This window comes from Haemaphysalis longicornis, unplaced genomic scaffold (assembly GCF_048455015.1).
Source record: "Haemaphysalis longicornis isolate Haplotype H1 unplaced genomic scaffold, Haemaphysalis longicornis Haplotype H1 scaffold_5, whole genome shotgun sequence".
Taxonomy (NCBI): Eukaryota; Metazoa; Arthropoda; class Arachnida; order Ixodida; family Ixodidae; genus Haemaphysalis; species Haemaphysalis longicornis.
Genome location: NW_027526385.1, coordinates 48,083,313 through 48,108,018, shown reverse-complemented (window position 1 = coordinate 48,108,018; position 24,706 = coordinate 48,083,313). Strand labels below are relative to the sequence as shown.

The 24,706-nt window shown below is 47.9% G+C and overlaps 1 protein-coding gene across 1 annotated transcript in view; it reads right to left on the bottom strand.

Annotated features, from left to right (window-relative positions):
* Nucleotides 1–4,189: 4,189 nt before the first annotated feature.
* Nucleotides 4,190–24,706, bottom strand: part of LOC144139675 (uncharacterized) — a 52,400-nt gene continuing 31,883 nt past the window's right edge. The window contains exon 4 of the mRNA XM_077671964.1: nucleotides 4,190–4,384. Coding sequence (XP_077528090.1) covers nucleotides 4,190–4,384 — 195 coding nt within the window. The remainder of the gene's footprint in view (nucleotides 4,385–24,706) is intronic.

The window sequence follows — 24,706 nt, the reverse complement described above, 5'->3', positions numbered from 1 at the left end:
GGTTGCGGGCTCAGCGGGCTCTCATTGGCTGCGGCCTCGAGGATCGCAATGATGGCACGACTGCATCTGGCTTGCCGGTCGCAAGTCGTGAGCCTCATCTGACCAGCGAACGACGCCAAAACAGGTCCTAACGATCAGTCGCATGCGAATCGCGTGCAGAAGTCGTCCATGTGTCTCGCGCTTAAGGCTCAAAACCACTCGGCCACCAGCCAGTGCTACCACAACTGAAAATAAAAAGTATACATTGTCGACCAGATTTAGGGGAAATCCCCAAGGTGGAGTACGTTTCTGTGAAGGAAAGTTTGACATCCACCTAAATGCAGCCATACGGCTACACAGGAATGCTATACAGCTTTCTCAGAAACTTCGCAGTTGAAGAAAAATTCGTCCTGGTCCAGGATTCGAACCCGGGACAACTGCTAAACCGGAGCAGTCACTCTACCAAGTGAGGTAACCAGGAGGCTAGTCGTTAGCAGCGCGAAAGCGAATTGATCAACAACTCGAAGTGAAGGACAGGTGTTAATCGACCAGATTTAGGAGAAATCCCCAAGGTGGAGTAGGTTTCTGTGAAGGAAAGTTTAACATCCACCTAAATGCAGCCATATGGCTGCATTTAGGTGGATGTCAAACTTTCCTTCACAGAAACTTACACCACATTGGGCATTTCCCCTAAATCTGGTCGATTAACACCTGTCCTTCACTTCGAGTTGTTGATGAATTCGCTTTCGCGCTACTAACGACTAGCCTCCTGGTTAGCTCAGTTGGTAGAGCGACTGCTCCGGTTAAGCCGTGGTCCCGGGTTCGAATCCTAGACCAGGACGAATGTTTCTTCAACTGCGAAGTTTCTGAGAAAGCTGTATAGCTTTCCTGTGTGTGTAGCCGTATGGCTGCATTTAGGTGGATGTCAAACTTTCCTTCACAGAAACTTACTCCACCTTGGGGATTTCCCCTAAATCTGGTCGATTAACACCTGTCCATCACTTCGAGTTGTTGATCAATTCCCTTTCGCGCTACTAACGACTAGCCTCCTGGATAGCTCAGTTGGTAGAGCGACTGCTCTGGTTAAAGCAGTGGTCCGGGTTCGAATCCAGGACCAGAACGAATTTTTATTCAACTGCGAAGTTCCTGAGAAAGCTGTATAGCTTTCCTGTGTAGCCGTATGGCTGCATTTAGGTGGATGTCAAACTTTCCTTCACAGAAACTTACTCCACCTTGGGGATTTCCCCTAAATCTGGTCGATTAACACCTGTCCTTCACTTCGAGTTGTTGATGAATTTGCTTTCGCGCTACTAACGACTAGCCTCCTGGTTAGCTCAGTTGGTAGAGCGACTGCTCCGGTTAATCAGTGGTCCCGGGTTCGAATCCTGGACCAGGACGGATTTTTCTTCAACTGCGAAGTTTCTGAGAAAGCTGTATAGCTTTCCTGTGTAGCCGTATGGCTGCATTTAGGTGGATGTCAAACTTTCCTTCACAGAAACTTACTCCAGCTTGGGGATTTCCCCTAAATCTGGTCGATTAACACCTGTCCTTCCCTTCGAGTTCTTGATCAATTCCCTTTCGCGCTACTAACGACTAGCCTCCTGGATAGCTGAGCTGGTAGAGCGACTGCTCCGGTTAAGCAGTGGTCCCGGGTTCGAATCCCAGACCAGAACGAATTCTTCTTCAACTGCGAAGTTTCTGAGAAAGCTGTATAGCTTTCCTGTGTAGCCGTATGGCTGCATTTAGGTGGATGTCAAACTTTTCTTCACAAGTATACATTGTGTAGCACGTTTACATTTCTTACACTCCCTGACGCGTTTATATTCCCTGGCTATCAACCAGGGAGCTGATTCACGAGGAGCAAATAACGAAAAACTCGTGTTGCACCAAGCTCATCTACCACCGACGCAGACGAAGATTGCGCAGCACGAATGAATGGCTGGCTAGAGCTGTGATGGCTGCTTGAAATAGGGTCAATTGCCGACATCTTGTAAATACAACGCTCATCATCAACCATCGTTCAATTCATGTGCCCTGCCGCCACGTAACAATATAAACTCCTCAAAACAATTATGACGAGATAAACTTTTTCACAGAACAACTTGAATACTTCAGTATAACGTGCTGTTGGGCTAGTTGGTGCATTATGTATCACGAAACTTGCGCTTAATAGACATACACAGACGAAGGAAGACGGACGATGCGCAACTCACAACAGCGAGTTGTGAGTTGCGCATCGACCGTCTTCCTTCGTCTGTGTATGTCTATTAAGCGCAATTTTCGTGATAAACTTGAATACAATTTTCCAGAAAATTCACAAATCTCGCAAACACGCACGCGTGCGCACGTGCACAGACTCCAGACAACGCAGACTCCCAAGGCCGTCCGCAATGAACGTCTGTTGTGTGCCGTCCCCCTTCCACACTGGAGTGCCAGCCCCAGCTCGTTTTATCCTTTGTGAAGCTTGCTTTCTTCAATAGTGTTGCAGGCAGACTCAAATTTTACGACAGAAATCAGAGGCACATATTTTACTTCATATTATCATCCACGTGAAGTTATTTCGCATGAAAATGCAGAAATTCCAACAGCTATGTTGCGGTAGAGGCCCGTCGAAGCAATTTTATAGTGCCCCGGACATTCATTCAATTTTTAGAGACTAAATATTCAGCGAGACGAAAGATACACTGATACGGAAGGCATAAATCGAGCCTGAATGTCTAACGAGACGAAAGATCCACCGAGTTGCAAGGTCCGATTGAGCCTGAATGTCAAACGAGACGAAAGGTCCACCGAGAAGGAATATCCGCTGTTGTACCTTTAGATGCTGAATCCATACATACATACATACATACATACATACATACATACATACATACATACATACATACATACATACATACATACATATATCCCAACCGGCGGGCATTTTTTCACCACTTTCTTTCTGACTCAAAAAATTCTTCACCGGTTACTATGGCCTACCGCATTCCCCCCTTTGCTTTCCGAGGTTTTCTCGACTTCCAACCCTTATTCTGTCTACATACATACATACATACCGTATTTACCCGATTCTAACGCGCACTTTTTTTCCGAAAAAATAGGCCGAAAAATCGCATGCGCGTTAGAATCGGATACAAAACCGAAACTGCCGAAACAGCAGAAATTTCTTTCCAACCATCGCCATCGCCATCTCAAGATGGCGCCTAAGCTTTTAGCAACGATTTTTCGGACGCAGCAAGCCTAGGCGCCTAGGTTTTTCTATCGGAGTTCACACAAATCGTCAAATCGTTTCACTTGCGCGCTTGATAACAGCAATGGCAGCAGCGGCTCCCACGCGTTCAAAACGAGCGGTCGGCTCAAGCGTGCCCCTCTGGAGAAGCTCTCGGGATGGGTGTGCGAGGCGTGGGCCACGATCCCATAGACCATGGTTGAACGTTCGTTCAGAAGTGTGGCATCGCGAACACGCTTGAAGGCGCCGAGGCCGAGATGTTGTGGTCAGAGGAGAGCGACGAGGAGTGATATGAGTGAGATTACCTCGCGAAATAAATCGCCCATTTCTCTCGCATTCGTTTGTCTGGATCACAAAGTCCCGTGCGCGTTACAATCGGAGGTGCAAGCTTTTTCGTTTTTTTTTTGCCAGGAAAATCGGGTGCGCGTTAGAATCGGGTAAATACGGTGCATACATACATACATACACATATACGCACACATACATACATACATACATACATACATACATACATACATACATACTTACATACTTACATACATACATACATACATACATACATACATACATACATACATACATACATACATACATACATACATACAAGCACACAAACACACATACATACACGAACACACACACATACATGCACGCAGACAAACACACATACACACACGCAGAAATAGGCGCCCGCGCCTGCACCCGCGCAAGTGCACACGCACAACACGCACGCACGCACGCACATACATACATACATACATACATACATACATACATACATACATACATACATACATACATACATACATACATACATACATACATACATACATGCATGCATGCATGCATGCATGCATGCATGTCGCAGACATCACAGACTTCAGTGGCGACCATGAATATATCGACAGTTATCTTCACTAATCCAAGAGTCTTGTCACCAGGAGAGTTCGGTTGCTTCGGTTGCAGGCCATGGTTTATTTGTCATGTGTAGTACTTTGCTTCGAAGGCCGGGCCGTATCGCTTTACCATGGCGCTGGAGACTGCCTTGAGCATCTCAAACTGGTCGAAGTTCACTGTCTTGTTCTTGTAGGTGTAGTCGTTCTCGAAGCTGTCGTCCCCCAATTCGTCGAACACCACGCACTTGTCGTCCGGATAAGCATCCAGGAGTTTCTCCATCTGAGATGAGATAGAAAAACAACATTTGTCAAACATGGTTCTGAAGGAAACCGAGAGCAGGAGCCCCTTCATCCCCTTGGACAGTGGCCAGACACCCTTCGTCTGCGCCAGCGTTTTCGGTCATTCGGAAAACCCGGACACGAATAATCTCCCACTGCACCTCGGTCCAGATAGTACCTAACAATTTTATTTTACTGTGGACATTCCCAGATGATATGGTGTAGGTCTGGCCTGCACGTACACCCGGTGGCAAAACAAGCCGGAGACCGCGAGCGTGTTCCAAAATGCATTGCCGCGCCATCTGAAGTTGCACTTGTGGTCTCGAGACACGGATGTGCGCGCGCGCGTCCAAACCCAACTGTACTTCCCTGTGGTTTTTCTCTTCAAGCGGCAAACATGGTAGCATTGGGTGCTTGACGCTAGGGGTAGCTTTTGATGCTCGAAACGTCTCCCTGGCACATGCTTCGGTGGTGAACGGCGAGGGTGAAACCTGCTTTTCTCTATCTGCCTGGCTCCGATAGAGGACGCATTGAAAACGAGATTCCGATAACATAGTTTTAAGGGTGACAGCGTTTGTTTCGCTGCCTAAACGCGACACTTCTGGTTAGTCCATGTGCCAATCAATTCAATGCGTATTGCAACCTACTACTATTTTTGTTCTTTTTTGTCAAACCCACGACCACGCCGATCTCTGCTCACGTTTTTTTTCTCGCCAGTACCTGTTTAGTACTTGTGCAAAGTGACTTCTTATCACACTTTATTCAAATAATATATTTCTTGCCTCAATTCCGTTCCGTTTTGGTGTATTCTTGTCTAGTTACCAAGCAACTGCATATTTTAGATAAAAACGTCATATAGGTGGCGCAAGACCATCGCAAAGAGCGGCGGGACATGCTAGATTGGGGAAGAGTGAAAAACGCACACTTCACCCTCGGCGTTCGCCACCGAAGCGTCTGCGAGCGCGCAATGTTGGCAAAAAAAGTGACCCCTATGGCGAAACGCTGAATGTCATCAGCTTGGCTTGAGAGTGAGCGTGGTTGGACGCGCACGCGCACATGGATGTCACGATACCAGAAGTGCTACGTCCGATGTCGCGGCGATGCATTTTGCCACGTGCTTGCGTGTCCCGGCTTATTTTGCTGCCGGCTGTACATAGCTTACATTAGCTCAAATAAAGCCCGTGGCAGCAGTGACGGCATATAACCGGATTGTGGAATCTGTCTGCTATAGGCGCCATGCTTCAGACCGCCATTTGTTGAATGTTCTGTGATCGGGGGTATATTTAACACGCTCCAATCTGTAATGGTTGTAATCTGTAATGTTCGTTGCATAATGTGCATAATCCTGAAGTCAGGTCAGAAATATTCAGTCTGAGGTAAACATGTTTCACTAAAGCAATGGAATAGTTTGGGCTCGTTGGTTCATACCTCACACAAAAACAGCGCTCAAAACAGCGATGTGTCCCGTCTTGAGCGCTGTTTTTCTACGCCGTTTCAGTAACGCAAAACCATTCATGGCGTCGATTCACGGAGCTGATCCAGCTGATGGGCAAGGCCCTCGGACTAGGATATGAGCAGCTGCGGTCCAACAGTTTCGGAACGCGCACAGCGAAGGCGCATAGAGAGAGCGCGGTTTGTTTGAAATATCGTTTAATGTGCTGTAAGAAAATTACCGGAAGCCACCTGACTCGGAGGTTTCTGTGCTATAATGTGGTAGTGCAAGCAACGCCGAATGAAATATATGATATGGGCCTCTCCGTTTATGGAAGGACTCCGAAGAACTAAAGATTCGAATCTTCATTCCCGGCATTGTTCAAATTTCAATTTGCGGCCGTTACACGTAGACTCAAGAGGCCATCAATTGGTAAAAGGACGCATCACTGACACCGAACTGGTTCGGTACGCTATTTTGTAGAGCCGGAACTGAACCGGAACAAAGTGAATTCGTTTGAACCTGAACCGTAACCGAACCGGCATTTTTTTTTCGGTGCTACACACATATACACATCCTCGCTGCAGCTGCGTAGGAGTAAGACCTGTCCCCGTAGCTTGAGACAAAACGCGATGGTGGGTAAATACCGTAGCATTCCCACTCCTCAAATATGTTTAAGCGCAAAATAACCAAAACGATACACAAGAGAAAAGAAGTGACAGGACAAGCGCTAACTTGCAGCAGAATTTCTCACCGGCGGAGCCAGTAAATATAAAAAGACTGGGGCATACGCAGCCTGCGCCATAGTGGGAAACAACAAGTGCGCGTATGGGCTACTCAAACGAAACACGCAAAAAAAAAATGACTTCTTGGGGCTATCAATTTCCTGTGTCAGTGACACGTCGGCGATGTTTCAGTGATAACTCTATCAGTGATACGCCGGTGTCCCTGTTAAACTCCGAGAAATCATTTTTCGAGCGTTTCGTTTAAGTAGCACATGTGCGCACTTTTTGATTTCCCACTGCTGTGCATGCTGGGCATGCGCCAGTTTTCCTATATTTACTGGCTCCGCCGGTGATTAATTTCAGTGAAAAATTAGCGCACGTCCTGTCTCTTCTTCTTTCCTGTGTATCGTTTTGGTTATTTTGCACTTAAACATATTAATATACACGCACTAACTATCCCCCTTTTATTATTCTTAACTTCTTCCCATTTCCCTCCCCTCCTAAACGGCAAGAAAAGACCAAAGCCAGATGGGTTCAGTTCATGGAACAAGCCCTATGCGTGCTCAAACAAAGACGAGAGAAGTGAGTCATAAACAATACGTGCTGGACCTGTACAAGTGAAGTTCTTTGAAGGCCTCCGTCATTCGATCCCTTAAGGGGCACTACTCGGAACGGTCAACTTCGTGGAAAACTTTCAGCGCGTAGTTCTGTTGCATTTCTGGCAGAACGAGGGCCCTCTCTCAAGAGATCTTATGATTTAATAGGGTCTCCCCAAAATAGCAAATTCCCTGGGTGTCTTGAACTGTTCGCCATGTTTGATCCTCTCATTGATACCCATATAAAGAACTTTGGGGATGTTGGCCGTGGCAAGACATCCTGCCTCTCTTCAAGAAGAGGCTGTACAAGCTATTTGAGCTGAAGTCGGAAAAATATACTTCTCCCGTATGGGTGATAGCGGGCGGGAATTGCGTAACGCTCACAACAATGTTGTGAACTAAGTAGGAAAAGTAAATCAAACTCGGCGGGATGATAGAATCGTCTGCGAAGCCGATTGCCATGCAGTTTTCGTCTGGGAAAGTTTTGATAAACCCAGAGGTACAGGCGTCTTCTCCCGCGCATTCGCGATAAGGTTGGCTTTGTCGTAACCCGCCCCTGATCGTGATAAGGAAATATGTGCACAATTCTAGCTGCGAAAAGCAGCTTCGCATTAAAACAATTAGCCCGTTCCAGGCTGTGGGTGCAGGGTGCTATGAACCGGTCGTGGACCCAAGCAGCTGTATAATCAAGAAAAAAATGGCCGCGTACCTACTCACTTCGCTCTCAATGTCGTTGAAAGACGATAGTTGTCTGCCGCTCCTGACGCGAAAAGGCCTCTCCTCTTTTTCCCGCTAACTTTACATGTCCTTTCCCGCAACGATAAACAGGGTGAATGTTCTAGTGAACTATTACTGCGTTCAACTGCCACCGCGCCATCTACTAAAACATTTCCTTACTGTTGTAAGTCGGGGTGAGCGCTATTTGTATTTCCGGGTCAAAACATCTTTTTGAATGAATTTTATTGGCTATCACAGAAATCTGAGAGCCAAGTATATTTACTAAAAGAACGCGGCAACAATCACTTAATTATTCCTTACTTCAACTATGCTAATGTTATCTCTTTGCTTAACAATATTGACAATTATGAACATTGCCAACACATTTATAGTTTGAAATTGTTTGGCCTATATAAACGTGTCGATATACTCTCGACATTGCCTTGAACATTGTTCGAGATACTTTCGAACATTTCCACCACATTTATAGTTTGGAATTGTGTAGCCTATATGAACGTTCGAAATACTCTTCAACTTTTCGCCAAGCGGCTGAATACAGACATTGAGAATGACCAAAGTTTTGGCGTTCAAGCAGCCCAAGAAATACTATCGTCGTTAAAACTATAGTGTACTAATAAGTTCCCAGGGTGAGATTCCGCATCGATGCAGCTGCCGATGTCCAGCCATGCAGAACACGGCTCGTTGCCCGCAGCGCGCGCTCTCTTCTGCAAACTCGTGTCTCCGTCACGCCCCGGCTGGCCGTCCCCGTAAGCGGTCCCGCTTTTTAATACGATAGTCTTTCTTGGGCTACTTAAACCCGGAAATTTGCGTCTGTCCGTATGTCTGCTTGTCTGTCTGTCTGTGACACGATTCAGCCGCCCTGCCAAAGTAAAATAGGTGCTCCGCAATAGTCTTATCTACTCAGAGCCAAACGTAAACGTCTAAGCCCGGTTTATATGTTCATAGCTGTCAGCTTTGTTGAACAAGAACAAAACATTACGCAAATATAAGACAGGAAATTAGTACACAAGGGACATTTACAGTGTCCTTTTATTAAAAAATTCATGGATGCTTGGTTTTTTCGATAGCAAATCATTTTCTACACCTACTGCAGAAAACCGTCACCTGCTGCTGCCCGCGCCACCTCCTGGCGGCATATGAGAAATCACGCTGCAACAGCAACGAAAGGTTCCACTAGCTAGATTCCATATTCTGCTCGGAACGCACGTGGAGCACGGAAACGTGGTTCTATAAACCTCGAAGTCGGCCTCCTCAATTCGCGCGCGTCTCCGTCGTACTGCAGCGCTGGCATCGAGGAACCCGGCCTGGAGCAGTGGAACGCGGTAAATTCAAGTCGCCTTGAGCAAACCTTTAGTGTGTTTGCCTTGAGATGAGCGCGACGGGCGAGGAGCAGCATGAGAGGTGAGCGGGAAAGCAAAGGGTGGCATTTCTTTGGCAAATTTCTACAAAGAATATCTTTTGACGACATTTGCAACGAAAGGAGCAGATACGCGGCCAATGTTTATTCGTCAGGGTCCTCGCGTTGCATACCACGCACCAAAAGTACACTACGACCCCATATTCCAGCGAAATGGCGTCTGTGGAACTAAGCATGCACAATGCAGCCGCGAACGAAACTCGTTTCTGGGGGGTTTTATCAGGCATGTTATGGCAGCCTTCACGAGCAAAAGCAGTTCTGTGTTTTACGCTAGAGTGCAGTAAAAAGTGTAGAACAGCCGGCAACGCACCTTCATGCCGATGGTGTTACCGTCGTCGTAGGCAAACATTCTATGCAGAAAATTTATATTGCGTGCCTTCTCGACGTTTCTTTCGACCCATAAATGGGTCTGGGTCGGTTGATGGAACTCGTAGTCCATACCCTCAGTGGGGTAAATGTTACCCGTCTTCGACGACATAAACTGCAGACAATCGGAAGCAAAGCGTGTGAGAAGTGACGTTCCCGCTCTAACTCGCGACCGTCGTCGAAACAATGTGGCACCGTATGGAACAACAGCAGCAACAACTTGAAAAAAAATTAAAGCCGTTCCACTCAACGTGAAAGCTGTCGTAAATGCAGAGCAGTGATTCGCCATAACGGCCTGTGGCACCGTTATCCGCTTACTGCTACTACCCATCACGCTCTTCGCCTCCCTGTCTCACTTCTCTCTTGATGAATTGAACGGAGGTTTGTCCAAAGCAGTTCAAATTTCCCGCCTTCGCAGTGCTCGCGCGCCCCCTGCCTGGAACGAACAGCGCGAGCGGTTCTCGCACGTGCCGGCACCTTACTGCGCAGTCCACAACGCGTTGTTTTTGGCGGTCACTTATTTCGCTTACTATCGTAAAATTGAGCCCATCTCCCCGCGAGGGGGACTCGAGTAAATGCGTCGCATAGGGGTGGGTGTATTGCGTTAACGTTTAGTGTTTGGGGAATTGGTGGTAGTGAATGCGTTGTATCAGCAGCTTCTTGACGTAGTTTGAATGAGTCAAGAATATAAGGCACGTTCGTAGCCTCCCATTCTGTGTCGGCTTCGTGGCGCAGTGGGTAGAGCACCATGTACATTGCGTTCCGCCCGCAGCAATGAGGGATCGAAACCAGGCGCCGGAAAGTTTTTTTATATAGTGTAAGGGGAGGGGTGCGCTCTACGACTACGGACGTCAACGCGGGTGACATCGTGAGTTACTGAAATGCTCTGCATTTAAAATAAAAAAGGGCGAAAAGGTCCTGGACAACGACCGCTCGTCCACCCTACTTACGTATCTTTGTCCACGTCCTCTGCACTCTTTTTGTAGCACTCTTTTTGTAGAGTGAACTACACTGGCCGAGGTTGAGCAATTTCGTATGGTTCATCGTCATCGCATCATCATCATCATTTCGCATCATCATCAAAAGTCATCTCCCATAAATCTCCAATTATCCCGGTCCTGTGGTAACTGTGACCGATTTATCCCCGCACACTTGTTGATATCATCTGCCAATCTAACTTTATGACGCCCCCTGCCACGCTTGCCTTCTCTAGGGATCCCCATTTCTTCTTAATTTCTACTAATATGTCCTTAACAAGCATTTGTTCCCTTGCCCGCTCGGCTCTTTCCTTGTTCCTTAATGTTTCACCCATCATCTTCCCTTCCATTGCAACCCTTTTAGTGAGATTTCAAGTTTCTGCCCCGTAGCTTAGTACCGGTAAGCTGCAGCTGTCATAAACTTTCTTCTTCAGGGACAATGGTAGGATGCGCCATTCATTATTTGAGAATGTCTGCCGAGCGCACTCCATCCCATTCTTATCCTAGTAATTATCTCTGCCTCGTGGTTGGGATACGGGGTCAGTACTTGGCCTAAGTAGATATATTCACTTACCACTTCCACTGCCTCGCCACCTATCTCAAACCGCTGGTCTCTCCCGAGATTATTGATCATTACTTTGCATCTTTAGTAATGGGTCTGATGTAGGGAGAGATTTCTCGTGCGTGCTCCCTCGGCCATTATTATGATGCAGAAGGCACGCCAAGACCACCAGGATGAATCGCAACAAGAATTGTTTGTGTGGTTTTAGCGAACGGTGGTGTTAGCCTCTTTCGAATGCTGTGAGGCTGAGCTGAAGGATGGGACTTGGGTCGTGTGTGTACTATGCTTGATTACAGACAGCCTTGTCGGTGTTGTATTGCGCATCAGCGTTTCTCGCCGTACGTGGCGTTCGCGCACGTAAACCGAAGAAAGTGTTCAAGTGATATTCCAGCTGGCGTCGTTACTGCCCAAGCGGCGTACGCCGAGCAGCGTAGCTGCGCCGGCTGCGCGCCGGTCGTAGCGGAGCTGGCCCGGTGGCGTGTTTTGTGTTGTGTTTCAAGGAGCCTGATTCACCTGCATAGCAGCTGTGCAGATGTCATGCTGACGAATTTCGGGAATGAGCTTCAGCAGTCCCCAAAAGGGACCGCCATCACCTCCCGGCGCGAGTTTGTTCAAGCGGCAGATGTTTGCACTGTGGCAACACGTTGTCATGAAGCATAGGCTCCGAACGACATTGTCGGCTTAATCCACTCAGCCCAGACCTGTCACCAGACCAGCACAACCACCTGACAGTCCTAGGGAATTTCCGCGAATGTTTCTCCACTTCGTCGAAAGTTCCACAAATGCCTACGGCCAAGCATCAAATCATGTAGGCGAAACGACCAGGTAAGTCTACCAGGTAGCCACTTGGAGCCAAGCAAATTAAATGTTACGAGACGATGGGATTCAACCGTCGGCAAGTCCGTGGGAACCCCCTTTGGTGCTGGTAGAAAAGTAAGACAAAACCTTACGATTTTGCGTCGATTACAGACAGCTGAATAGTGCAACAAACCGAGATGTCTACCCACTTCCACGCATAGAAAGGCTGCGTAATGAAAAGTATTTCTCAATTTTAGACATCAAAAGTGGGTAGTGGCACATTCAGGTTGATAAGCGAGACAGGGGATAGACCACGCGTGTCACACCCGATGGACTCTCAGTTCGAAGCACTTCCGTTCGCACTCTGCTCAGCACCCGCGACGTTCCAGCGAACGATGGACACTGTCTTGGCCGGTTTAAAAAGGCAGTCGTGTCTCATTTACCTCGACGATGTCGCCGTGTTATCTGCCCCCATTGATGAACACTTACAAAGACTTCCACTGGTTTTGGACGCTACAAGGTCGGCTGGTTTTACAATAAAACCAGAAAAGAGCAACTTCGTCTACAAACAACTACCAGATTGTGAGAAGACGGCAGTTGTAGCAGCCTTCCAAGACCAGGCGATAAAAAAAGCTGTTACGCGCTTTTTCTGCCACTCCGCGTATTACAAACTATTTATAGATACTTTGTTTTAATCTGGCGGAACCATTGACGTGGCTGACAGACACCTTTCGCATGGGAAGGAGAGCAAGAGGTTGCCTTCAATGATCTGCGGGACCGACACAATGAGTGCCAGTACTGTCTCGTTCTGACGAAACACGCGGATACAGAAATCTACAGTGATGCCACTAACTTCGGTCCTGGTGGAGTCCTCGTTTAGTGGCAGGACGGAGCCGAACGACTTCTAGCCTATGCCAGTCGCACTCTTTCAAAGGTAGAGACGAATTACTCAACAGAAAAACAGAGTCTAGCCATCGCCTCGGCAATCGCTAAGTTCCGGCCGTACCTTTATGGCAGGCCGCTTCAACTTATCAGTGACCAGCATTCGTTGTGCTGGCCGGCAAACCTAACGACCCATCTGGACGCCCAGCTAGATGGAGCCTCTGGTTGGAAGAGTACGACATGAGGGTAGCTTACAAGTCCGGGAAAAAGCATAGCGATGCCGATCGCTTGTCCCGGGCGCCCGTCGATTCGGCACGCCCAGACACCGACGAAGATTTTCCCATTTTCTGAAATGGCCAAACTCCAACGAAAAGATCCTGAACTGCTTCTTGCCATCCAGCAATTGAAAGACTGCAATGTTCAAATTCCGCGCGCTTTGGCCGAAAAATCTCGTCTTTTGGCCTCCGGAACGGCGTTTTGTACAGGCGGGTTTTCCCAAATGGTGAGGACGCGTTCGCACTCGTCGTGAAAACAGCGTTCCGTTAGGAAATTTTATACGCCTGTCCCGACGAAGCTTCGGCGGGGCAATTGGGCGTCAGCCGTGGGCTGCCGAACATCCGCTCCAATACGTCGTGCGAACACTCCACCACTCGTCAAGAACTGCTGCAAGGGCAGGAACGTTGCGCCTTTAGAGCCAGCAGGGCTTCTTAAGCTCGTAACACCACCGATGGCCCCTTTCCAGCAGGGCGGAATGGACCTCCTGGGCCCGTTTCCTACTTCTGCGAAGGGGAATGGATGGATCGGTGTGGCGACCGACTAGCTCACGCGGTACACAGAGACAGCATCGGTCCCAAGAGCAACTGCGGCTGAGGTAGCTCACTTCTTCGTCCACAACATCGTTTTGAGGCAAGGAGCTCCCCAGATTGTCATACCACACAGAGGCACAGCTTTCACGGCTGATCTCGTGCAGTCCGACATGATAATAACCCACACCACTAACAGGCGAGCAACTGCCTACTATCCGCAGACTAATGGTTTGACTGGAAGACTGAACAGAACCCTCACCGACATGCTCTCTGTGTGTCAACGTAGAGCAGAAAACGTGGGATGAGCATTCGCGTACAGCACGGCCGTTTTGGAGACCACAGCAATTACTCCATTTCAGCTGGTTTACGGTCGCACTGCCACTACGACTCTTGATTGCATGTTACCGGTTCGTGAGGATGAGAACAGCGACGTCGACTACTTTGTACAAAGAGCCCACAGAGCGCTCCAGCCCGCACGGCAGCGAACTGAACGTCAGCAAAGTTCCGATGCTGGTCGCTGCAATAAACACAGGCGGGCCGTGTTCTCTGAACCTGATTGCGCGGTTTCGGTTTGGACACCAGCACGACAGCGTGAACGTTCGGATAAACAGCTTCGTCGGTATTTCGGGCCTTATAAAGTTGTTCGCCGCCTTAGAAACGTCAACTATGAGGAAGTGCTCGCGATTTGAATGAAGCCGTATTACGACAAGGAGCGGCCTTGCTTAACCCCACCAGGCGAATCTGAAACGTGCTGATGGGCCGAAAATTTTCTCTTCGCAATTCTAGTGACGGTTGTCATACGGGAATGAAGCAGTGCGTCGTCTCTTTTCGGGACCGCCACATATGTCTTCCTGGTGAACCCCACCTCGAGAATCGAGATGATGCTCCTCCCGAAGAGCGAGGCAGTGCCCAGTCCAGTCATTCGACGGTAGCTAAGAGACATTCAAACAGCGCAGAGTGGCGATGCCATCAATCCTTCGCTCGGGCACGAGCGGGTGTGTGCGCCCCGGCTTGAAACAGAAGACGTCCCTCGTGGACTATCAGCTGTGACTGCGCCACTACTCGATAGTCCTGGGATTTATGTCCTTTAAATGCAGAGCATTTTAGGGGCTCGCCTTGTCGACATAGCTCGCTCGCTAGACGCAAGTAGAGCCACACGGCATTTCGTCGTAGCGGCTGTCGTCATGGCGACCAACAGAGGTTTCGAAATCCAAGAGATTTATATAGTCATAAGCGTTGGAAACCTGTGAACCGCGGGCGCTTGTCATACTGTAGGTACGTTCGAGGCAAAATATACGTAATTAGTGAGTTCTAGAATAACGTACCCAGCCGTACGCAAAGAGTTAGCGAACGCTATTTTTTTTTTTGCGTCGTTCGCACTGCGCATGCGGCGTAGGTTAAGCCGTTTCTTCGTTTAGCGTACGGAAGAGTAGCGGACGCTATTTCAGCAGAATAGCGTGCGTACGTGAGGCCGCTTGCGTTTCAACATGGCGGCCAAGTAACGCGACAACCATCCACGGTTTCGCTCTTCTGTGGACAGTAATTTGCTTCCGATGGACCAAGTTATTTGCTCCTGTGTTTATATACGTCGCGTTGTTAGCACGTCGCCCTCGCGCAGCTTTGTACCGTCGTAACATCGCTGACTGTCCGAACGAAGCTTGCCCGAAGCTGTGTTTGTGTTGTGGACACGTTCGCTTCACGATAAAATGCGATGTTGTGCTTCTGCGCGTGGATAGTGCTTCCCATGCTCTGGATTATCTTTTTCGAGTGACGTACGACTCAACCTCACATCGGGTATGTGCAGTGCGAGTGGCTAAAAGCCTTCTCGGCTTTCGCGCCAGAGTTACGTTCCCGCAAACCGCGCGCGAGGTGAGCGCCGAATTTACGACGGGCAGGAGCAACCGATCGCCCGTCAATCGCGGTTCAGACTTGCAACGCATGTTGTGACGTTTTGCTCGCTCGAAACACGTCTTTGGATTGTTTTGAATTTGAATAAAATGTATGCGTCAAACCCGGGCATTTAGTTCAAAGCGTTCTCTGCGATTGCACGAAAGAAGTTCCACGGGGCTTCAACGCTTTCTTTATGGAACGTACTCAGGCAAGAGAATATTCATGTCGTGTTATGGGCGTGTTGCATTCAATACTAACTGGAAAGCGTTTGTTTACACTTGTTGGGATAGTTGTAAAATGTACTAGCACTCCGGCACTCCGCTGACAGATCAGGCGGCGATTCATTTCGCAAAACATTCGAGAGATGGGGCCGTAAGCATTAGTGTGTCGCAACGCAAAACTGATGAAACACTACTAGAACTCCTCTCGCGGTGTTTACGTAGCGTGACGCAAAAATTTAGCGTTTTACCCTATGCCAAGGCAACAAACGCTGTACTAAAATTCCCATTAACCGGCCGCATCCGCAATCATTTAGATGGGAACACTCGTCGGGCCGGTGTTTTCGGTTTTTACGACAATAAGCAAAAAAAGTGGCATTGCAATGCCGGCACGTGTGGGAGGAAGCAAGCGCAAAAATAACAGAACTCCCGCTGGCGCAGTTTCAGGAAGAGAGCAGGCGAGCACTGCCAAGGAGGGAATTTGAATTGCATTGGGTTGTAACAGTGAGCGGATAACGGCGCTACCGCCCATTTGAAGTTGAAGTTTATTTATTTGAATTTGAAGTTTATTTTGACGTTTTAAAAGAAAGTACAAGTAGTAATACAGAAGGAGCTCCTATAGTTAAACTGTCGGGGGGACCTCCTGTGAGAAGTTGCGCAACAGAACAGCGTTAGAGTAGGCAACAAGTAAGCAATACATAAAAAGAAAATGAGCAAAAACGGGCATCAAGCAATACATATATGTATGTATATGCATACGCACACATATATACATCCATTTGCAGCAATACAAACAAATGCACATCAAACATTGCTGTAAAAGGATTAGACATAAGAACAGAGGCACTGCAAAAAAGGGAGCTACAATAGAGACAAGTTGATACATTATGCCAGGGTAGCAAACATTTTAATTGGTTGCGGAATAAAGGGGGAGAGGAAATTGATTTATGGGGGTAGGTAGTTCATTCCATATTGCAATGGCTGCGAATACGACAGTCCATTTGCTGTAGTTAGAGTGAAATTTCGGTAAAATTAGGTTATTGTGTTCTGAAAAGCGGGTGTTGTTGGGGTAAAAAGTAACGACTGGTCGATGCAGTTGTGGATCAATTTATTAATTCTTATGCGAAAAAGCAAAATGCACATTTTTATTTTATATTCAAAAAGAAGGGGTAGGATTCGAAGGTGAAAATATAAATTTGGAGCACTCGGATGAGTGAAATTAATGATTCGGATGGCACGGATTCGCAAAGAAACAAGCGGTGATAGATGAACATCATCGGTGCTTCTCCACGAACCTAAACAATATGTAAATGACTGTGTACAAAACAGTTGTAAAGAGAATGGTGAACTGCCAGAGGAAAATATGTGCGAGTTCTAATTAGTACATGATTATCAAACGCAATTTCCCTAATAAGTGACTTGATGTGGAAGTGAAATTTTAAATGTTTATCGAGCACCACTGCTAGGAATGTCGTGTAATCTGAAGGGTAGATAAAATGTGTGTTAAGGCATAGATGGGGGATTGAAGTAATTTGCTTATGATGCAAGTAAAAATTATGAAACTGGTTTTACTACGGTTTATATTTACCCTACTGTTTCGGTGCGAATCGGATAGCCTTACTAAATCGTCGTTTAATTTTTTAGTTAGGTTCGAGAGGTCAGAATAAGCTAAATAATTCGTGGTGTCATCTGCGTAAAGCATATGCATTTTGAAAATTTTAAAAAAAGATGTAAGATCATTTATAAATAACAACAAACCAGTGGTCCTAGTATGGAACCCTGAGGGATGCCTATACTTACTGTCTTGTATTCGGAAAGAGTGCCACTGCATTCCACAGCCTGAAGCCAATCTACCAGGTATGACTGTTATAGCGCTAATGTTGGTCCACAGACACCCAATGATTCTTATTTTGAAAAAAGAATATCCTGAGTAATGGAATCAAATGCCTTTGTGAGGTCGACCAATATAGCTGCTGCAAATAGGCCGCAATCAATTGTTTCATAAAATCAGGTACCTCGATAAGAGCAGCCTCCGTGGAAAATTAGGCCGAAAACCAAACTGACAGGGGGTTAGTAGTTGAAATTTAGAGAGCTTTTCCACAGCCTAGTTACACCAAGTTTTTCGATTAACTTGCCTAAATAGGGCAGTATGGTTATAGGGCGATAGTTGCCGACGTCTTTGACTTTGGCGACAAAGCTTTGGGGCAAAGTTCTACAGTCACCCATCGAATCGACACAGGTGATGCGCTACCCATTCATCGGCGTCCATACCGTGTGCGCCATACTGAAAGAGGCATCATCCAGAAAGAGGTCGACAAAATGCTCGCCAAGGACATTATCGAACCTTCCTGCAGTCTCTGGGCTTCACCGGTAGTTTTGGTAAAGAAGAAAGATGGCACTTGGCGATTCTGTGTAGACTACCGACACCTTAACAAAGTAACCAAAAAGGACGTCTACCCTCTTCCCAGAATCGACTACGCCTAAGATTGTTTACACGGTGCCAAGTACTTTGCTTCCATTCACCTACGCTCAGGTTACTGGCAGATTGCAGCCGATGAGCTGGACCGAGAAAAGACCGCCTTTGTCACCCCCGACGGCTTATATCAGTTCAAGGTTATGCCTTTTGGTCTATGCAACACGCCAGCTACCTTCGAACGCATGATGGACTCTCTCCTGTGGGGATTCAAATGGTCTACATGCCTGTGCTACCTCGATGACGTCATTATCTTTTCTCCATTGTTCGAAGCTCATCTCCATCACCTGTCCGAAATCCTTGCTATTTTCCGTCAAGCGAATCTGCAACTTAACTCCGTGAAATGTCGATTCGCTAGGCGCGAACTAACTATCTTGGGCCACCTTGTCGACCCTAATGGCGTGCAGCCTGACCCCGACAAGATCAAGGCGGTTAGAGATTTTCCGGTGCCCCGGTCATCGAAAGATGTTCGAAGTTTTGCGGGCCTGTGCTCCTATTTCCGTCGCTTTATCCGAGACTTCGCTGATATCGCCCGCCCTCTCCCTGACCTTCCCAAAAAGGATACCGTCTCTTCGTGGGGTAGTGAGCAAGCTCAGCCTTTCTAGACCATGACATCTCTCCTCACAACTGCGCCCATTTTAGCTCATTTCGATGAGGCCGCTCCGACGGAAGTACGGACTGACGCTAGTGGTCACGGCATTGGAGCGGTCTTGGCTTAACGCCAATCCTGCCACGACTGCGTGATTGCCTACGCCAGCCGCCTGCTGACACCAGCTGAACGAAATTATTCTATTACGGAGTGGGAATGCCTTGCCCTAGTGTGGGCTGTCGCCAAATTTCGCCTATACCTCTACGGTCGACAATTTTCTATCGTCACAGATCACCACGCGCTATGCTGGCTCGCGTCCCTGAAAAACCCTATACCGTACGCCTCGGGCGCTGGGCTCTGCGGCTGCAGGAGTACTCCTATTCTGTAGTTTATAGATGCGGTCGTCTACATCAAGACGCTGATTGTCTATCGCGGTACCCAGTCGAACCCCCCCGATCCTACAACTTCGGACTCACTCGCCACCTCGGTATTGTCTATTTCCTCCTTTCATCAGCTTGCTGCTGCGCAGCGCCATGACGTCTCCTTGAGACGGATCATCAACAGCTTAACCGCTGCCCCTTCCGACCATTCACTGCGGTTGTTACAAATGAAGGACGGCATCCTCTATCGCAGCAATGTCCGCCCGGATGGTTCTTATCTGCTTCCTGTAGTACCTGAGCACTTTCGTTCAGATGTACTCCGGCAGCTCCACGACCTTCCAACAGCTGGCCATCTAGGGGTTTCCCAAACCTATGACCGCGTGCGCCGCCGCTTCTTCTGGCCGGGTCTGTACCACTTGATTCGTCGTTACGTCGGTGTCTGTGACATGTGCCAATGCAGAGGAGTGCCTACCACGCTACCCGCCAGGGTTCTTCAGCCGCTCGATATACCTATTGAGCCATTCTTCCGAGTTGGTTTAGATCTCCTCGGCCCCTTTCCCCGGGCTGCGAACGGCAATAAGTGGATTGCGGTGGCCACCGATTATGCGACACGATACGCCATCACGCGGGCTCTTCCAACCAGCTGCGCAACCGATGTCGCCGATTTCCTCCTGCACGATGTGATCTTACACCACGGTGCTCCTCGCCAGCTCCTGAGAGACCGCGGACGATACTTCCTTTCCCGAGTAGTCAACGACATCCTCCGCTCATGCACAACCGTTCACAAGGTTACTACCGCCTACCATTCTCAAACCAACGGCCCCACAGAGCGCCTTAACCGGACTTTAAAGGAGCCATGAAGACAAAATACAAGTTTGGTTTATAAGAAAGACTGCTTATTCCTGATAACAATGATACCAATATCATCGCAATCTTCGAAAAAATAACGGAGATATTAAAGAAAACGTCTGAAGCAGTCGCGACCCTCTAGCCAATTTCCCGCAACTTTCTACGACGTCACGGAACTTTGTTTGTGCGATTTGCGGCCGCCTAACTTACCTGTCGCGACGACATATGACTGTACGTCTGTAATTGGGCCTCTAGTAATATTTGACCGCATCACTTGAATGCTAACGTGCAGTTAACGCACTGAAAATTATATTTTATAATGGGCCCGTATGACGTCATTCTTGTTCATACACGTCGCTGTCACGCAAAATTTGAACGTTTTTATAATTCTTGCTTTTTTTTGTTAAAAAACATATTTTGTGGCTTTAATGGAACTGAGTGAGATAGTGAATCCTATTTCTTTCAAATTAAACGAAGTTGTATTTTCACTTCATGGCTCCTTAACAAATATGCTTTGAATGTACGTTTCTGACGACCATGGTTACAGGGACATTGTCTTGGGTTACATAACGCTTGCCTACAATTCGTCGCGCCTTGATACTGCCGGATTCTCTCTCTTCTACCTCATATTCGGCCGAGAGCCGACGTTACCACTGGACACATTATTTGAACACCCTATGCCACCTTCCGTATATGCACAAGACGCCATTGCCCGGGCTCACTTTGCCCCCAACACTGCACGTGTCAGGCTCGCTTCCTCCCAGCGCTCTCAAAAGGATCGCTACGACTACCGCCACAGCACCCGCCACTTTGCACCTGGATTCCTGGTGCTGCTCTGGTGTCCTGCATGGCGCGTAGGGCGTTCGGAAAAGCTTCTAGCCAGGTATTACGGCCCCTACCGTGTCGTACGCCAAGTGACTGAGGTCAACTACGAAATCATCCGCTGGTTCCGTCAGCCTCACCCCGCTCTCCACAAACCGACGTTGTCCACGTCGCGCGTCTTAAGCCATACCACTCGCAGCCTACAGGTTTACCCTGACAAGCACTAAGACGGCGCTCCTACCACGGAGGGTTGGGCTACGGGGCATTAATTAAATTCCCCGCAAAGAGTATGGTATACATGTACTGTGCTAGCCGGGATCATCATCAAGAAAGGGGATGAAGAGGACACTGGCGGTGAAGCGCGTTCGTTCCCTGGCTTGCGCGGTGCTCTCTTCCACCGTGGTTCGTAATAACTAGCCTCTACCAGATCACACTCTCGCTCAAGTCAAAGGTTCCGTAAAGAGTCGCGATCGCCATCACGATCGCTTTCCAGGCGTGCACAAGGAGACGTGCCCAAAGTAGTATTCTCAGACGAACACTTCCCTCCCTTTGCACAAGTCTCCTGTCCTAGTACCTGCACTAGCAAAGAAGGACGAGATGCACCCGACTGGGCAGCTGCCTTCGAAGCACACAGGCGTAACGCTGAAGAGAACACGCGAATTACCAAAGAATTGATGAAAGAACATGCGCTTACGAGTCGTACATGGAAGAAGTGCTGAAAGAAATAAAGCAAATGAAATTGCACCAAGCTCGACAAGACAAAGAAGTCAACCAGATGAAGCAGGATCAGGGCATGTTCCAGCAGATGGCTATACAAAACGTTCGAGCAAATCCAAGCACAAATTCAGAATATTAACACCACCCTCAAAGAAAACCTGGAAACCCAAAGAAAAATTCAGGACACATTGGCCACTATCATAAATGAAAAGACCGAACTAGATCGAAGAGTTACCACCATAGAAGAAAAGGACAACGCTCGTAAAAAGCCCAAAAGCTACCCGGGAAGAGAAGCAAGAATGGAGGGGACGTTAGACGATGACGACGTGTAGCCCCTCTCAAAACGTCGGCGACAAGAGCGTGGATCGACGACTCAAAATTTGGCAATGGAACTGTAGAACAATTAAGTTAAAGAGACATAATCTCTCACAACTATCTGAAAATGAAAAACCGGACATCCTGGTCCTTCAAGAGACAGGGACAGATTCATTAACATTGCGGGGATACGAAACGCACATAGAAGGCAGGACCCGCACAGCCATCCTAACTTCGAAATATCTAACGACGCAGAAGCATTCCGTCCAACATAGGATTGAAAACACCATTGTTAAAATTTTGCCTCCAAAGAAGAATCACAAGAGCCTGTTTATATTGAATATATACTGCCCGCCTTCGGACAAACTAGGAGACCTTGACAACCTAATTCGATCCGTCTTGAAAGTGACAAAATGCCATAAACTTATAATGGTTGGGGACTTCAAAGCACCCCACGTAGCATGGGGATATACCCGAACTCTAAAGACAGCGGCTGAAGTCCACGATGTGGCCCAACAATACCGCCTCACCCTGTGGAACGACACACAACACCCCACCAGGATCGGCAATAGCGTGTCGAAAGACACCAGCCCTTATCTCACCTTCTCCAGGGGAATACCACATGTAGAATGGGAGAGGCTAGATGAAACAATGGGCAGTGACCACCACATAGTCCAACTGAGCCTCAACCATCACCACAACCGAACACCCACCAGAGTAGGCAAAGCAGGAATCACGGATTGGATGGCCTTCAGAAAGGAGGAAGAAGATGACGAGGAAAATTCTTTGGATGACCTAGAAACGTGGACAAAACGCCTGGTGGAAAGGGTCAACAAATACACAAAACAAATTCAACTGACAATAGATAATCCAGCAGTGTACCCTCACCTTATGCACATCTGGGAGGCCGCCCGCCGCAGCCTCAGCCGGAGGTGGAAGAAACAAAAGTGCAATAGGAAGCTAAAACTCCGTATTGCAAATCTAACAAAGCAAGCGGAAGAATACGCAAATCAATTGGCTCGACCGAACTGGAATCAACTATGTGACAGGCTACAAGGGACTCTTAGTACAAGGGGCACTTGGAATATCCTGAGATCCCTCATGCCTCAAAATAACGAATCCAAATCATGTACCAGAAAACACGTCACACGCCTTATTCACAATTTCTCAGGGACAGAAAAGAACGTCCTCCAAGCGACGAAAGAAAAGTTCTTTGGAAATAATAGCACCACGTCCGCCCCACCCTCCGTTACCAATCTGGACTACAGAGGGAACCCAACCCCGAGTTAGACCATTCGCCAGGTGTGAGCTGGACGCCGCTCTGGCCAAACTCACAAGAAACACCACCCCGGGAAGCGATAAGGTGACGAACAAATTACTGCGTAACACAAAGACATGCAGAACAAAATACTAAAAAAAATCAATGATGTATGGGAGCAAGGCAGGCTACCGGCCAGTTGGAAAGATGCCCACGTCACAATGATTCCGAAACCAAACAAACCTGTCGAAATATTTAACCTCAGACCAATATCACTGACGTCGTGCTTGGGTAAACTAATGGAGCACATGGTTCTCAATAGACTCACCTGCCATATCGAAGAATCACCAGAAGACAGAGGGGGATTTCCGGACACCATGTATGGCTTTCGCCCCCACTTGTCAACCCACGATATCCTTTTACAAATTAAAGAACAAGCGATTGACAACCTGAGTGCCACGCAAAAAAGCGCCATTCTTACCCTAGACGTCAAGGGAGCGTTTGACAATGCGTCGCATGCAGCCATACTCGAAAATCTCCAGGAAACTTAATGTGGAGAGAAAGCCTATAACTATGTAAGGGACTTTCTATCCTCACGGACGGCAACTTTAAGCCTAGGAACCCTACAAAGCGAAAAATTCGACGTACCAGCAAAAGGAACACCCCAAGGCTCAGTGATCTCGCCTCTATTATTCAACCTCGCAATGATCAAATTACCAGAATCACTAAAGACTATCCCAGAGCTTCTACACGCCATATATGCAGATGATATTACTTTCTGGACGACGACAGGGTCAGCCGGCACACAACAGGATGCACTACGGGAAGCAGTAAACCACACGGAACAATACCTCAGGAATTGTGGCCTTTCCCAAGCTCCGGAGAAATCAGCACTTCTAATACTAAAGAAACGGACAAGAGGACGATCACCACCGGAGTCCCTCGACCACGAAGTGACGCTTCATGGGGTCGTCATCCCAAAGGTGGACACGCTGAGAGTCTTGGGACTTGTCTTCCAAAAGGACGGCGCGGGATCAGCCACTCTCCAAAAATTACAGTCTACCCTCTCCGAGGTCACCCACCTGATCAAAAGAGTGACCAGCAAAAAACACGGGCTACAAGAAGAAGACACAATAATAATGATCCAGGCACGAATTATAAGTCGAATAACCTACGGAACCCCTTAACTTGGACTGGAAACAGCAGAAAAAGAAAAATTAAACGTTTTAATTCGACAAACATACAAGATGGCGCTTGGATTACCGGCCAAAACCACAACCGAAAAACTCCTGCAACTAGGTGCGCATAATACGTGGGAAGAACTGACAGAAGCGCACCGGGCAAGCCCTCTGGAACGGCTCTAGCTTACAAAAACGGGCAGAGCTACCTTGTGCCGCCTAAACTATCAGGGCCCAATAAAAACAGAACACCAAAAGCAACGCATCCCCCTTGATTTAAGGACGCACATCTAAGTAGCAAGCATCCCACGAAACATGCACCTCGTCTACCACAA